General features: G+C 36.3%; 4 protein-coding genes across 7 annotated transcripts; 3 read left to right on the plus strand and 1 right to left on the minus strand.

Moving 5' to 3' along the window:
• Window positions 1–31: 31 nt before the first annotated feature.
• Window positions 32–5,180, plus strand: LOC132284642 (pentatricopeptide repeat-containing protein At1g52620). 2 transcript variants are annotated; one of them, XM_059786766.1, is made up of 4 exons: window positions 32–2,923; window positions 3,017–3,108; window positions 3,213–3,296; window positions 3,944–5,180. In XM_059786766.1, the coding sequence occupies exon 1, from the start codon at window positions 185–187 to the stop codon at window positions 2,657–2,659; it is 2,475 nt and encodes an 824-aa protein (XP_059642749.1). In that variant the 5' UTR covers window positions 32–184; the 3' UTR covers window positions 2,660–2,923; window positions 3,017–3,108; window positions 3,213–3,296; window positions 3,944–5,180. The 2 variants fall into 2 exon arrangements, with proteins under 2 accessions (XP_059642749.1, XP_059642748.1); XM_059786765.1 differs by lacking the exon at window positions 3,944–5,180 and having other exon boundaries at window positions 3,213–3,798.
• Window positions 5,181–5,625: 445 nt separating this feature from the next.
• LOC132284643 (pentatricopeptide repeat-containing protein At1g52640, mitochondrial) lies at window positions 5,626–8,648 on the minus strand. 2 transcript variants are annotated; one of them, XM_059786768.1, is made up of 2 exons: window positions 6,833–8,648; window positions 5,626–5,977 (listed from the first exon to the last, which is right to left on the minus strand). In XM_059786768.1, exon 1 carries the CDS (start codon window positions 8,594–8,596, stop codon window positions 6,905–6,907), a length of 1,692 nt encoding a protein of 563 aa, XP_059642751.1. In that variant the 5' UTR covers window positions 8,597–8,648; the 3' UTR covers window positions 5,626–5,977; window positions 6,833–6,904. The 2 variants fall into 2 exon arrangements, with proteins under 2 accessions (XP_059642751.1, XP_059642750.1); XM_059786767.1 differs by having other exon boundaries at window positions 6,823–8,648.
• Window positions 8,649–9,515: 867 nt separating this feature from the next.
• Window positions 9,516–11,759, plus strand: LOC132284647 (glyoxylase I 4). 2 transcript variants are annotated; one of them, XM_059786772.1, is made up of 4 exons: window positions 9,516–9,572; window positions 9,717–9,913; window positions 10,054–10,159; window positions 11,393–11,759. In XM_059786772.1, the coding sequence occupies exons 2-4, from the start codon at window positions 9,759–9,761 to the stop codon at window positions 11,627–11,629; spliced, it is 498 nt and encodes a 165-aa protein (XP_059642755.1). In that variant the 5' UTR covers window positions 9,516–9,572; window positions 9,717–9,758; the 3' UTR covers window positions 11,630–11,759. The 2 variants fall into 2 exon arrangements, with proteins under 2 accessions (XP_059642755.1, XP_059642754.1); XM_059786771.1 differs by having other exon boundaries at window positions 9,548–9,913.
• Window positions 11,760–11,890: 131 nt separating this feature from the next.
• Window positions 11,891–15,956, plus strand: LOC132284646 (peptide deformylase 1A, chloroplastic). Its single transcript, XM_059786770.1, has 4 exons — window positions 11,891–12,970; window positions 13,459–13,548; window positions 13,655–13,722; window positions 15,337–15,956. Exons 1-4 carry the CDS (start codon window positions 12,539–12,541, stop codon window positions 15,575–15,577), a joined length of 831 nt encoding a protein of 276 aa, XP_059642753.1. The 5' UTR covers window positions 11,891–12,538; the 3' UTR covers window positions 15,578–15,956.
• Window positions 15,957–16,015: the final 59 nt, after the last annotated feature.

A 16,015-nucleotide genomic window follows, 5' to 3' on the forward strand; every position in this document is an offset into this window, starting at 1 on the left:
CTGTTTTCACTCAATTTGGCGGAAGGCTTTTAACTTCATAGTACGTGTTTTGTTTTTGTGGGGGTTTAACTTCATACAAGTTTCGAGCTTGTTTTTCAATAAAATGTATACAAACTCTTTCAGCAATTGCTAAGTTGCAGATGACTAAAGCCCCAACTCACCTTCTCTCGCTGGGTTTTCTCTCATGTCGAAGACCATCTTCTCTCGCATAAAACCTCTCCACAGTCCCAAACCCAATTCTTCTCCAAACTTTCTTGTCAAAACCCACGTCAAGAAATTGGTCGACGAAGTTTGTGAAATTCTCAGAACCCACAATCAATGGGAGGAAACCCTCGAAACCCGACTATCCGAAGAGGAAGTTGTCGCATCTGACATTGCTCATTTGGTGTTTGATAGAATTCACGACGTCCATTTGGGTTTAAAATTCTTTGATTGGGTCTCTCAACGACCATGTGGTTGTTCTATAGATGGGTTTGCTTATTCTTCTCTTCTGAAGTTATTGGCGAAGTCAAGAGTGTTTTCGGAGATTGAAACCATGTTGGAGAATATGAAAGTTGAAGAGAAACCACCGACCGATGAGGCTCTGAATGCTATAATTCGAGCATATTCTGATTCTGGGTTGGTTGATAAAGCTCTTCAATTGTATTTCTTTGCTGTTAAAACGTACAATTTCGTCCCAAATGTGTTTGCTTGCAATTCTTTGCTTAGTGCGCTAATAAAGGATGGTCGAACTCAACTTGCACTTTCCATGTATGAAGAAATGGTTGAAAGAGACGATGGCACAGACAATGGTTGTGTCGATAACTATAGTACTTGTATAATGCTGAGAGGTTTGTGCAAGGAAGGGAGGGTTGAGGAAGGTAGAAAGTTGATTGAGAATAGGTGGGGAAATGGTTGCATACCCAATATTGTTTTCTACAATACACTTATTGATGGGTATTGCAAGAAAGGCGATGTTGAAAGGGCACATGGGGTTTTTAAAGAGTTGAAACTGAAGGGGTTTTTGCCTGCAGTGGAGACCTACGGGGCTATGATAAATGGGTTCTGCAAGGAAGGAAATTTTGAGGCAATTGATAGACTTTTGCTGGAAATGAATTCAAGGGGTTTAACTTTAAATGTTCAAATTTATAATAACATTATTGATGCTCGACATAGGCATGGTTGTGCGGTGAAGGCTGTGGAGACCTTAAGAAAGATGATTGAAAATGGTTGTGACCCAGATATTGTGACATATAACATATTGATTTATGGTTTGTGCAGGGATGGTAAAGTTCACGAAGCAGAACAGCTTCTGCAGCAGGCAACAAGGAGAGCATTGAAGCCAAATAAATTTAGTTATACTCCTATTCTGCATGTCTATTGCACACAAGGGGAATATGTGAGAGCCTCAGATATGCTCATTGAGATGACAGAAAGAGGATATAAACCTGATCTGGTTACTTATGGAGCTTTTGTCCATGGGCTTGTTACTGCAGGTGCGGTTGATGTTGCGTTGACAGTTCGTGATAAAATGGTGGAGAGGGGAGTATTGCCTGATGCAGCCATTTTCAATGTTTTGATGAGTGGACTTTGCAAGAAGGGGAAGCTTTCTGCTGCTAAGCAGCTGCTTGCCGAGATGCTTGACCAGAATATGCTACCTGATGCCTTCATTTATACCACTCTAATAGATGGTTTCATCAGAAATGGTGAGTTTGATGAAGCAAAGAAATTATTTGGTCTTGCTGTTGAAAAGGGTATGGATCTCGGTGTTGTGGGGTACAATGCCATGATTAAGGGCTACTGCAAATTTGGAATGATGAATGATGCAGTGTCATGCTTTAATAGAATGATAAAAGGGCGGATTTCGCCTGATGAATTTACTTATTCCACCATTATAGATGGATATGTAAAACAGCATAACTTGGATGGTGCTTTAAGAATGTTTAGCCAAATGATAAGACGGAGATGCAATCCAAATGTTGTCACATATACCTCTCTGATTAATGGGTTTTGCCGCAGGGGATACTCCAGCAGAGCCGAAAAAATCTTTAGAGGGATGCAATCTTGTGGTCTGGTGCCTAATGTTGTAACTCACAGTATACTAATTGGGAACTTTTGTAAGGAGGGTAAACTCACAAAAGCGGCATCCTTTTTTGAACAAATGCTGATGAACAAATGCATTCCTAACGATGTTACCTTTAATTATCTCATAAATGGATTCTCAAATAATGCACCAAGTGCAATATGCAAGAAGGGGAATGAGTCTCATGAGCAGAAGTCTATATTCCTCGATTTTTTCAGAAGGATGATATCAGATGGATGGATTCCAAGGATTGCTGCATACAATTCTATCCTTGTTTGCCTTTGCGAATATAAAATGCTCAAAACCGCTTTGCAGTTTAGTGATAAGACAGCGAGAAAGGGCTGTCTTTCAGATTCAGTTACTTTTGCTGCACTGCTACATGGTATTTGCTTGGAAGGAAGATCAAAGGAATGGAAGACCATTATATCATGCAATTTAAATGAGCCAGAGCTCAATGTGGCTGTAAAGTACTCATTGGTGTTAGACCAGTACCTACCACAAGTAATTTCTGAGGCTACACAGATTTTGCATACTTTGGTTGAAGACTACAAGTCTCATAACCAAGACATAAATGGTTTCGAAGTGTCAGCAAAGTAGGACAAAAGGAAAAACTCAAGTAACTTATTTTTGGTCTCCTAAACCAGAGAAATCTTTCTTTCATTAGCCTAACAGCTGATTGAGATCTTACGCGGGGGCTGCTTTGAGAAATCAACTTTTTGTGCTCTCTTGATACTTCAAAGGCAGTAGAGCTGTTGATTGCTGATCAGAAATGGTCCAGACAGTCATTTTTGGTCACATGTCACATAGTAAAACTTAATTTGGCGTTGCCTTTCAGTTACCACAATTCTTTGATAAGTTAAGGTGGGTGAATTATACCACACGGTATGTTATTGATTCTAGACTAAATGGCTGCTTGGGATTGTGGGTTAATATCTGTTTAATTTGTTCGTGCAGGTGGTGAGATTCCGTTCAAGTGCAACAAATTCATGCTGTTATACCACCTTAATTTTTTCAGGATGCCAAAGTTAAAATACTTTACTTCAGAGGTGTGTACTTCAATATATAATTTTTTTTTCCCTTTCTTTTTTAATTTTCATTTTACATTAGTGTGATTGTGAAACTCTGTACAATTTCATGTTTTGTGCTGCAGTGTAAAAGAAAGTGATTTATAAGGTGAAAGTGCTCTTTATTGGTCTTATGGAACAGTGTCTCTTGTTTCCAAGTTTTCGAGACTGTAAGTGTGTACTTGTTGCCTGCTATGGAAGTCTATACTTATTGGTTGATAGATAACATTACTTATTCTGTATATTCTTTTTCCTGTTTGTTAGTACTTGGAGAAATTCCAAATTATGTCTAAAGATATTGAAAAGAGAAGATTTGCTCGAATGTTTGAAGGTCCAAAAGCTCTTTTTCATGCTTCTAACGCACAAAATGTGGTTTTTTTTCCCCCTTTTCACCCCTTTTAAATGGATTTTATTTATTTATTTATTTTTAGATGAAGTTGAATAATGTCAATCTTCCCGTTGGTGATTGTTGGCAGCTTGAATTTTAAAATAAAAGTAAAATTTAATTGACCATTTGATATAATTTCTATGCTTTGTGTCTAACTCATTAATGTTTTTTGGGATAGGATTTGAAAAAAAAGAATTATATTGAATTAAAAAAATAAAATAAAATAAAAACAGCCACAGTATGAACTAATAAGTAATAACCAACTCATCACTTCTCATTTTCTAAATTTTAAAAACCCGTCAAGATATGATACAACAATCGTATCAGTGTAGTAACTGATTTTTATTTATTTATTATTATGATTATTTTTGCATAAACAAAATAGAAATCAAGCTGAACATACACTGTTTTCTTCATTGCTCTTTGCAGATTTTCCTTTTCACATGTAAAGATGAAGATGCTAATACTAAGCTCATTATTTTTGTCTTTCCAGCTATAACAGAGTAGGTGATTATCACCTCTTTCTATTTCTGAGTTTTGTAAAATAGATTATTACTACATGGTTATACTGCAAAATCAATTTAGTTAGATGATGAAGTGTCTTGGGGGAACAGTAATAATAATAATTCCTTAACAACCAATTTAGATGGTTCTCCTGAAACTCGAGGTCATCCCTTTTGATCCATCTCTTTTCTTAAGGTAACGATGAAAGTACAAAAGAGCAAGTCCATGAGGAAGACAACTCACCCACTGTGTGTGAGCTCGTGTCCTTAGTCGTTGAATCGACAACATGGCTTCGTAGCCTCTCGATCCAAAAGCAATCTCCTTGGCAGCCCAGACCCCCCAAGTCTCCCGAAGAATACCTACTATTGCAATTGAACTCGTGTCTTAAGTCGCTGAATCGACAACATACCTTCGTAGCCTCTCTCCTTAGCAGCCCAGACTCCCTAAGCCTCCTGAGGAATGCCTTACTACTGCAAATGCTTACTGCCCCTGCCTCCCCTTTATAGGTGAGTGGGTGTCCCTTCGCAGATGAAACCGAGGTCATTACTGTTAGCGTCAGCAAGAAAAAAAATATATTCTTATTACTTTTTTTATTTATATAAATCAATAAAAAGATTCCATTAGCTCAAAGTATTCAAATCGCTTCAATTCCTCATTAGGAATATCACTTTTTTTAAAACAATAAAACGATTCCATTAGCTCAACAGGGTTCATTCAATCACGTCAGTTCCTCATAATATTAATTTCAAATGGTAGAAGAGTTCTTTTATTTAACATCAACAAAGTACCAAACCAAATGTCGGAATCAATGACCAATCGCTTTAGAAATCAACGCGGAGTGTCTACTGTTGAAAGCGTTTGGTGAATCGACACAGAGACAAAAGAACAGCTCACCTAACTACATAAGCGAACACTGGGCCTTTTTTCACACAGATTTTGAGGAAAAATGTTACCAAACAAAATCCAACATTATGCAAGTGTGTATATGTTTCTATAGAAATGTATATAGACACATCTAAAATCAATTTGAAACATCTGTTCAAATTAAATTTACTGAAACAGAACACAACCATAACAGCTACAGAAACTGAGATCAACATTGTGTAGATGTGTGTCTATAGGTGTATCTATCACATTTAGATATAAATATCATACATTGACTATTCACGTCTGTGTTCTCTCATAGAACTTCTCTGAAACAAACTCAGAGCACTTCAAAACCAGTAACTTCATTAATAATACCAACCGAGGTAACAACTACTTTCCCTATTTCATTCCTTTTGAGCTCCAAATACAGTACAAAAAAAAAAAAAAAAACCCTAGATCATTCCAGAATACATCGACCAAGCACTGAATCTCTGAACTGTCACACATAAAATGATCAGCAACAAGAAAATCCTATAAATTTATAGCTTCAGCGAACCAACTAAATTTCACACTTTTACTAAATTTAGTGACCAAATGTCTGGCAGTAAAAAAATCTGGCAGATTCTTGAATTTGATTGAGAGAGTTCTAGAAACACATCTACAAATGCTGTTTTTTTTTTTAAATCAACGCACAAGACCTCAATCAAATCCACATGGGCATAAAAGATCACACATATAAATAGCTAAAAAAACCTGCTCACCCCTACCAGTGTTCTGGGTTTTTCATAATATCACCTCTTGCATTCACCAAAGAATCATATCTTCCTCTACTTTAATACAAAAAAAGAAGGGAAAAAGAAGAAAGAGAAAACCTCTCCTGCTTCCACTGACTGACCCAGACAAAATGTCGTTTTTTAAGATATCAGATTACAAAGAGTTCACATCATCCCCAGGTCCCCTAAATGAATCGCATGTTAGGGTATGTCTAGTAATTCCCTGTGCTCTGTAACCTTGGGATCTGTATTCTCAATATCTCTTTCTCTGGGATTTAATCTCCATGCTAGTAGCTTGAGTTTTTAGGTGTCTTCAATCCTGTAAAGACAGTTAAAGCCCAGTTTAAATCCATCTTTAACATTACTCCCCTGGAAAGCTTTGAGCATCATGGTCCAGCAAGGGCTCATGAAAACTAATACGAAATGCAGAAAATGCAAAAAAGCTAATGTGCAAGTGAATCCCATGGAAGCTGCACTAGAGTGGAAGTGTGAAATCAAATAACAGTAGGAGAGCTGAATGAGGTATTCAAAATTTTCATGCAACTTTAAGTTTCAAAAACCAGATATCACCCACTAACAAACTGGAGAAAAAGAAAAGGGACAAAAAAAAGAAGAAAAATAATTAAGATAAAGTTCCAGTAGTTCGTTTTTGTTGGTATTTTTTTAAAAAGAGTCCAAAAGCAGCCACTGTGCAAAGTTTTTCAAGTTTCACAAGAAAATGAACAAATTATATAACTGAATGTGAACCTAGGAAGCATTCCATGGTGATCCAACTATCCTATGGTGATTTCTATCATGATTCTACAATTCTGTACCACCCTTCTTATTGATCAATTAGCTACTAAAACTAAGCTCCATGAGGCCTACAAATCTGGGTTGTGCAATTTGAAAAACAAATCAATATCAATTGCAGAATTTTGTCACAGAGATGTGTCCTTCAAAGTCAAAAGAAGCACATTTTGTAGTCGGTCAACTCTATAAAAATCAGAGAAACAACACGATAATTTCCAGAAACTTGGGTTATTAAATTATATTATTCTATTCCTTTCAAGCTTGTATACAACAAGTTTAAGATGTATAACATGCAATAGCTAATGTCAGCAAACAATAGTGTCAATAAATCTGTTGCAAAGAAACAATTAGGATAAGGGGTAAGGAAAATACCACACAACACCTTAAGAGCTTTCTCACAATCAAAATGGCAATATCAATCACAAATCCAATTAATGTGGGCATTGATAGCTCTTTACTCATCACTCTCTTCTGAACTTTGTTCTTCAGTTGTTCGAGTCCGATTGGAACTATTACCCCTCATTAAGTCTGACAGCTGTTGTATTGAACAAGAAGTGCTTCGCCCCATCTTATCTGCAAGTATATGTGTCTGCTCTGAAAAGCCAAACCCTATAAGTCGATTCCTCAACAACTCACACGTGCAAGAATATGGTGGTATCCCATCATCAATCATCATCTCAAAATATTTACATGCATCCTCTAATTTACCTTTCTTCTTACAAAGACCATGGACCATGACAGCATACGTTGAAACCGAAGGATAAAAACCCCTCTCCTCCATACTCTCCCATACTTTGATGACTCTATCAAACCTCCCTATCTTGATCAGCATTTTGAGCACCATATTATATGTATGCAGATCCGGCAGGCAAGAATCTTTGTCCATTCTTGAAATCAACCGAAGGGCCATATTAACTTCAGAATGATCGCAATGGAAAGCTTGTATTGCATTGTAACTCCATACATCTGGTCTCACTCCCCTCTCAATCATCTCATCTAAAAGTTGGTAAGCCTCCTCCACCCTATCATTCTTACATAGTTTTTTGATAATACAGTTATACGTAAAAACATTGGGCACAAGATTGTATCTTTTCATTCTGTCAAGAACCCTAAAGACAGAATGAATATTATTTGCTTCACAAAAAGCACGAATGAAGATCGAATAAGTATAAGCATCTGGCTCAAGTCCCTTAAACCCCATCTCTCTGAACAACGTATAGGCTTCATCAACATTCCCACCTTTGCATAAACAGTCCAGCATACTATTATAAGCAAGCACATCCACCGAGCATCCTCGTTCGAGCATTTCATCGAATAACTTAAGTGCCTGGCCGGAATCGCCAATGTCGCCCCACCCTCTCATCAATATGCTGTAACTTTTGACACTCGGCGCAAATTCGAACTTAATTCTATCAAAGAACTGTTGGGCATGCTTCACATGTTTCCTTTTACACAGTACATATAGAAGCTGATCAAGATCATCAATACCCGGTTCAATACCAAAATCAATCATCTTATCAAAAGCCCGAATGGCATCAGCTGGAAAGTTAGCTCTACTATATGCTCGGAAAACAATCCAAAAAATTTTAGGGCTAATTTCACAACATCGAGTGTCTCTCATCTCTACAAGGAAATCCCAAATCAATGGGAACTGTTTGCTACTTCCTAAGATATCTACAAGAATGTGATAACTTTCTCTTGTGTGTTCAAAACCCGGAAATCTCCGAGCCCAGAGAAAGAATCTGTGAGCTGAGAACCCGAGATTTTTACACCTTTTCAAGACTTGTTGAACCAAATCGGTGGATATTCTGGATGAGAACGAAGTGAGAGCCGATTCGATGTCGTGTTGGGGGTTTCGGAAGTCGCTGAGTACACGACAGAGGTCATTGACGAGTTGTGGTGAAGAAGGTGGGTTTGGGTCTGGAGGTGGGGGTTGGGGTGGGGGTGGAGAAGAGAGTGCATGAGATGAGAAGGTGTGTCTGGAAAGGCGATGGTGAGTTGGGGGGAGATGAGAAGAGAGAGGGAGTAGAGGAGAGAGAAGACGGGTATCGGCGTTGTTGGGTAGAGAGAGAAGAGGATGAAGGGATTGGAAGAAATGGAGTGGTGTGGTTTTGGTTCGAGAGAGTGTTCTAATAACTACTACCATTTGAGAGATTCAGGATCTTTACGTTACAGACGGTTTTGAGCTTAACAGTTTTGATCTTCATCGATTTTATACCATTATAGATTTTTGGACTCATCACTTGGCAGTGTAAGATTTTTTTTTTAAAAAAAAAAAAAAAACACTAACAAAAATGTCAAATTTTAATTTTAGCAACTTAGATACCATAAAACCAATGGTAACTTAACCAAATGGGTTCACTTATTTGGAAAAGATTTGTAGCATCGAATTATCGTCTGTGCAAATTGTAAATAATATTTTAATTACAACATGAGCCCGTTAGTCGGTAAACCGTTCGAACTCTTTGATTATTAAATTTTCTTAAAAATTATATCTTCAAAAATAATTCAAATTTCTTACACGAATTCCATGAATTAATCAAGCACCCTAATTATAAAAAAGAAAAAGAAAAAAAAAATGATAATATGGGTGAGTGGACAAACTTTAATTTTACTGCACCAAACCCTTCAAAACATTTTTACCATACAAGTGAGACTCCTTGGATTTATGATTCACACACTTTCACTTGTGTTTGCTTCTTGTGGTACGGAGATGGAAAATAGAAAAAGGGAGTATTAGATGTGTTGAAAAAAGGAGTATTAGATGTGTTGAATTAAGTCTTAAAAATTTTCTAAATAGAAGTTCCTTTTACATTTTGTGGCGATACGGCTCTTATTTCGACTCTGTGTTAATAATTTAAATACGAAAATTGTTTAGATATAATAAATAAATAAATAATAAATCATAATAAATGTCATAAAGAGTAGCTTACGTGTAAAAGCTCTGGAAAATCTGAAGCACACGTGGCGACCAAAACATAGCTTACGTAACTGTTGAGGAAGCTACGTGTAAAAGCTCTGGAGAATGTGAAGCACACGTGGCGGCCAAACAGAGCCTTCAAAATTCGTTTACTGAGAGAGGGTGACTAGTGTGCTATGCTGCCTCCAACGTATGGTCTACCGTGAGTACCTCAACGATTCTCTCTCTCTTTACTCTCTCTCCCTGATCCAACGTTATCCTTTCCTTTGATCTCTACAGACTACACAATCTTTATCTCAGAAACTAATTAAACCCACTTTTCTTGTTTGTTTTTTTTTTCCATCAGCTCATTCCTCCTGTTTGGATTCATTTTCATTTTCTCGAGAAAATGAAAGAAAACACGGGAAACCCATTGCACCTGACATCCTTGAACCACGTCTCGCTAGTTTGCACATCACTTGAGAAGTCCATTGATTTCTACAAGAATGTTCTTGGGTTTGTTCCGGTGAGGAGACCTGGCTCTTTCGATTTCAATGGAGCATGGTAAATTCATACAAATCGTTTCAAGTAAAGAAAAACCCACTCTCAATTAATGGATTAAAATTGAAAAAACTAAAGTCTAATTTTTTTTTTCTTTCTTGCTGACATTTTTTGTTTATTTTTATTTCAATTGTTATGCGCAGGCTATTTAGCTATGGAATTGGAATACATCTATTGCAATCAGAGGAACCAGAAAACATGCCAAAGAAAAGTAAAATCAATCCCAAAGACAATCATATATCTTTCCAGGTAAGGTAGTTCCTATGTCAAATTAATTAATACTATCCATTCTAAATTTAAAATGTTAAATGCTATATAACACATGCCTAAATATTTATATAAAACCCTTAATTTGCAATATATTTTAATCAGTCACGGATGTACCGTGGGCTTTACCCCTTAAATTTGTACTTTTTTATATTTATATCTATAAAATTTTGAAATTATTACACTCTTCTATATAAATTTGCCCTATTCGTATGAATTTTTAGATCTGTCCCAATTTTATTGCTCATAGTTGAATGAGGACAAAATGAATTTCAACACATGCTAAAAAGAATAAGGGCGTGCCTTTTCCAACTGACTAAAGTCTTTATTTACTAAACTAAACCAAATAGAGACTCTTGAGTCTTGAATTTAATGAAATGTATTCGTTGCTAAAAAAATAAAGCTATCAATTTTGGAGAGGAAATAAAAAAGGAATAAACCTCTTTGTGTTGGTTTTGCCATCGACTAGGCACAATTAATTGTTTTATTCTGATTAAAGAACGCGTAGTTTTTTTTTTTGGTGGATTTGGGCATAGTGAAAATCACCTCATCAAGGCACAAATAGCTTTATTCTGAGTAGGAATGGGTTTTCTGGTGTGCACAGAGTGGAAATCACTTGTTCATCATCATCCTTGAGAGGATTTCTCGATTTGTCTCCTTGTTTAGCATGAATTCACAATTTTAATTGTTGTAGCACTAATTAGAGTTCCTTTTGGTGATAGTGGACGTAGCTTCTCAAAACCTTGTCTTACAAATTAAGTGAAAAGTGCATGTGTTCAAAGAACGAGCACATTCACAATCCAAAACTTACGGTTCTAGGGTGCAGTCCACTCTTATAGGGGAGAGATCGAGAAGCTACATTTTCGCAACGTAGTTCACTCTGGATGGGGTTGAGGGGGAGGTTTCACTCATTTTTATGTTTTATTTTGTTGTTACTATAAACAAAATGGATCTATGATTCCTAAGCCATTAAAATTCAAACCTTAGCCATCATAAGTTAGAAAATTTGTCATTATGAAAATGAAATGGATGCTATTAGGCGAATCATGATGATGGACATCCTGTTTTTATAACATGAAAGAAGAGTGCTAGTTGGCTGACCTAATTGGGGGATCTTTTGGTAAACTTGATATGATATATAGATCCATACAAACAATATGCCCCCACCAAGGAATATTTATATATACTAGTTAAATCCATTCTTTGTGTTTACAGTGTGAAAGCGTTGCTGCAGTGGAGAAGAAGCTGAAGGAAATGGGAATCGATTACCTAAGGCAACAGGTAGAGGAAGGCGGGATCTACGTCGATCAACTGTTCTTCCATGATCCGGACAGCTTCATGGTTGAGATATGCAACTGTGACAACCTCCCCGTTATCCCAATTGCTGGAGAGATGGTTATGTCATGTTCACGAGTGAAACTAGCATCGGGTGCAATTTCAGCACAAGCATGAGCTCTGTGTGTGTGTTTTTTCCCTGTTCTTGTTTTCTTTTCTTTCAGTTCAATGGTGGGTGTAGCACTCTTCTCTGTGGAACCATTACCCATTTCTCTTTGTTGATAGAGAGGTCTTGTGGAGCTCTTCATTAATTTTAGATTCTCTTCTTTTCTAACAAGATGTAACTCTCAGAGTATTGGGTTTACAATGTCACATACTTCTACATATAGAAGACATGGCGGTGGCACTGTGAATGGTGGTGGAAAATCACCTCCACTGAAATAGTATCCCATTTACTCCGTTTTAAAATAAGTGACCTAGAAATTATCATGTCAATCGTGCTTAAAATTCATCATAAAAAAATATTAAAATACACCGTAGAAAAATGTTGGATGCACTCTCACTTTTAAAAATGAGGAAATAAATTACCGGAGATAGAGAGAATCCTGATTCATCGTGGTATTAAATAATGAGGATTTTGTTTATTGTTTTATTTTATAAAAAATGGGCACCTCCTGTTCTTTGTTTTAAATGTCAATACAATTAAAACATTTTGAAAACTACTTACACGAATAATATGCAAAGCGGTTCGGACTCCGGAGTACCGCTTTCAAATAAAAAATCAGAATTTCTTTAATTTTAAATTTTTTTTTTTTCGGATCTTTTATTTTAATTTGGTAGAAAAATCAGAATTTCTTTTATTTTAATTGTTTTTTTCGTCGGATCTTTTATTTTAATTTGGTAGACAAATATTATACAGTAAATAATTAAAAAATTACTTCAAAATTTCGTTTTTCTATCATCAAAACTTCTTTTAAAAAATTCCTTTCTAGGTGTAAACACTCCGAATGGCAAAGTGGCAGTCTCGTAATTTGGTATTGTCTTTCTGATTATATCTTTCAGTACAGAAACAGGACATGGTGGGCGATGGAGGGCGTTCAACGGTTCACAACTCGTCTCTTTCCGGTACCTCTCGCCGGAAAATGCTACAGAACCGTCACAAATCCGCCATTTTGGACAACCCCAGTAATCAAATTCCATCAAACTCGAAAACCCATCTTCAAACCCCAGATTTCTTACCCGAAACCCGCCTACACTCTTGACTTCAGTACCAGAAGAAGTCACAGTTCTTCTTCAACTGCTCGGGCCGGTTGGCTTCTGGGTTTGGGAGAGAAGAAGCAAATCTTGCCGGAGATTGTGAAAGCCGGCGACCCGGTTCTTCACGAGCCGGCCCGAGATGTCTCACCTGATGAAATTGGGTCGGAGAGGATTCAGAAGATCATAGATGATATGGTGATGGTAATGAGGAAGGCACCTGGGGTAGGTCTTGCTGCTCCTCAAATTGGAATCCCATTGAAGGTGTGTTTCATCTTGAAAGAAACAGATGTTACATATACATACATACATTTTTTATAATTAGCAATGTATCAAAAATACTTTTTTTTTTTTTTTTTTTTTTGTTGCTCCATTTAAATTGAGTAAGAAATAAATAAGGATAATGTCACTCTTTCTGAGTCCTAATTTCATTTATTTACAAACTACAAAGTGAGCAATGTATCTATATATATATATATATATAGCTCCATTTAAATTTTGGTTAAGAAATAAATAAGAATAATCTCACTCTTTCTAAGTCCTCATTTCATTTATTTACAAAGTTCTCTTGGATTTCTTAGTAGCAAATGCTTGTCATGATGCTAATGGTGATCTTACTTGATTGCGAAGTGTTTTTCCCCAAGTAAATTTGACCAACTATCCTGCATTGCACAATATTAACAAACGCCAATTTGAAAAGTAATAATAATTCAACATCTTTGATAACTGTTTGCTCTTACAACCTGTAACAGATAATTGTTCTGGAAGACACAAAAGAATATATTAGCTATGCACCAAAGGAAGAGACTAATGCACAGGATCGGCGTCCTTTTGATCTTTTGGTATGTTGAGATGCGGAGAAATAGAACATCAAAATGATACATCTCATCTTTTAAGAACAAAAGATTTTGTTCTAATATTACCATATCTGTTGTTTTTCGAATGCAGGTTATTCTGAATCCAAAGCTTAAAAAGAAGGGTAACAAAAGTGCACTATTTTTTGAAGGGTGCTTAAGGTAAGACACATGCAATTGTTCTTGATGTTGGATTCCTTTATTATGTCACGAATGTGTTGTACCTCCGTTGTTTACCACTTGTCTATGCTCATTTACATGGAAGATCACTAGAGAGTAGAAACTAGATAATGCGATCAACTCAAGTACAATTATTATCATTACATATGTAGTAAATATGTATGTAGTTTGCCCAACAAAGTTTTACATTTTCTTTTAACAGTAACTTAATATGAGATTGATGTTTCATGAAATGATCAATGAGCAGATTGACTGCGTTCAATCACATTTCCACTTTCCAAGTAGTAAGCAACAGAAGTGTATTGGTACTGAAATCGTGTAATTGGCTGTCCAATGTTGCTTTTCCATGTGCTAGATTTACTTTGTTAGATGGAACTTTTAAATCTTGGAGAAAACAAATTAGGTCATATAGTTTTAATGTACGGTCCTAAACAACTGTCATAGAAATTGGGTTTGACCGGTGGATGTAGGGCTTATCGCAATTCATTTTACTGGTTCAGGTGCAATTCAATCTTACCCTAAAAAATGTTTGCTAAATGAAGTGAAGCTAACAAGACGGGAGGAGCTCTACAACAACAGCCTAACACATTTTCTTTAATTTGGATGCACAATGCATGTATAGATTGTAAACGACCTAAATTATGAACTAAAAATGCCCTTAATACAAAAATGGTATGACTAATATTGATGCTCTCGTGGAGGAGCTTTGTGTTCAATTATTTTTAGTAAAATTGACTTAAGGGGCATTTGCACTGCCCTCAAGTAAAGTTGTCTTGTTTTACCTTACATAGCATTTCAAATGATTTTGTATTATTCCCTGTACATATTATCATTTTTGAATTCTTGTAACGACTCCATGACTTAGTTACTGGTTCCATTTTTAAAGAATGGATTGTGGTATCGGATGATCTAGAAAAATTGAGGCATATGATATCATTTCCATTTGGTTTTTGTTGTCCTTGAATGCTTGGCAGAGATACAAAACACAGTAATATTAACTCCTACTCTGTTGCCACCATACTTGTAATAGATTTATGTTCCATATAATAATGAAACATATACCAGTTATTCAAAGAAAAGATTTTGAGATAGTGAACTTCTTATTGTAATTTTTGAGTAAAAGCTTACTTCTTTGAACTATTTCTTTTATTTCATGACCATGCATTCATATCTTTTCATGTATCAATTACATTCTGGTAGAAACCAAAAAGAAATTATTGGAAATTTGAGCTTGTCTTGCTTGAAGAAGGCCTCGTTCTCTATCTCTCTCCTATCTTGTACTGCATGGTTCCACTCTGTAAAAACTCCAAATCATTCTACATATTCGTAACCGTCCCTTCTTTTTTCCCCCTAACGGTGCCGGAGGACAAGAGTTATGAAGGTTCCACCACCACCCCCCTCCTCTCCCTCTCCCTCTCCAGTAAGGGTAAGGATGGAGTTTTGCTGTCTAAAATGAAGTGGATTGGTAATGACTAGAACTGTGAACACAATCTTCAAGCATTTAAAACTTAGGTTCAAATCTTGATCATGATGTTGACAACTTGCAAATTATTGAGAAAGTTTATGATCATCTTAATATTGTCATGTATTGTGCAGTGTTGATGGATTCAGAGCAGTGGTGGAAAGATACCTAGAGGTCGAGGTAACAGGTTTGGATCGTTATGGCCAGTCCATTAAAATTAATGCTTCAGGATGGCAGGCTCGCATTTTACAGCACGAGTGTGATCATCTGGATGGAACTCTCTATGTTGACAAGATGACCCCAAGAACATTCAGGACCGTTGAGAACTTGGGTTTGCCTCTTGCCACTGGGTGTCCCAACCTGGGTGTTCAGTAGCTGATGGTCTTAAATAAGATTTATCAGTCATAAACCTCTAGAAAGGTGCTCGAGATGCAATGGAACAAAAGCTTGAAATTGCTTCCGGCAGCAATTGGGTATTTTGTTAATTTGGGATTTTTCCTCCCTAAATTACCGGAAGATTTGCATTCATTTTAGGATATTCCACCAGTTCTTGCGGATGACAGATGTTTAAACATTGCAGATGTTTTCAAGCAATTAAGCTGCATTACATGGAGTGTTGTTTTGAATTTATTCGACATTGAGCTTCATTTTCCAATACATACTAGTTCTTCTTAGTAATGACATCCAAATTTGAGTATGATGATGTACTACTACCAACTTCATAAATGATTATCGAGATAATTTTTTTTCACAATATGCAGTTTCCCTTTATTTCTCTTCAAGTTTGATTATAAGTTGTGTGTGACATTTTTG

The sequence above is a fragment of the Cornus florida genome, unplaced genomic scaffold (assembly GCF_030987335.1).
Source record: "Cornus florida cultivar Cherokee Brave unplaced genomic scaffold, ASM3098733v1 CherokeeBrave_3.0.0_Hap2_Chr11, whole genome shotgun sequence".
In the NCBI taxonomy this organism is placed as follows: Eukaryota; Viridiplantae; Streptophyta; class Magnoliopsida; order Cornales; family Cornaceae; genus Cornus; species Cornus florida.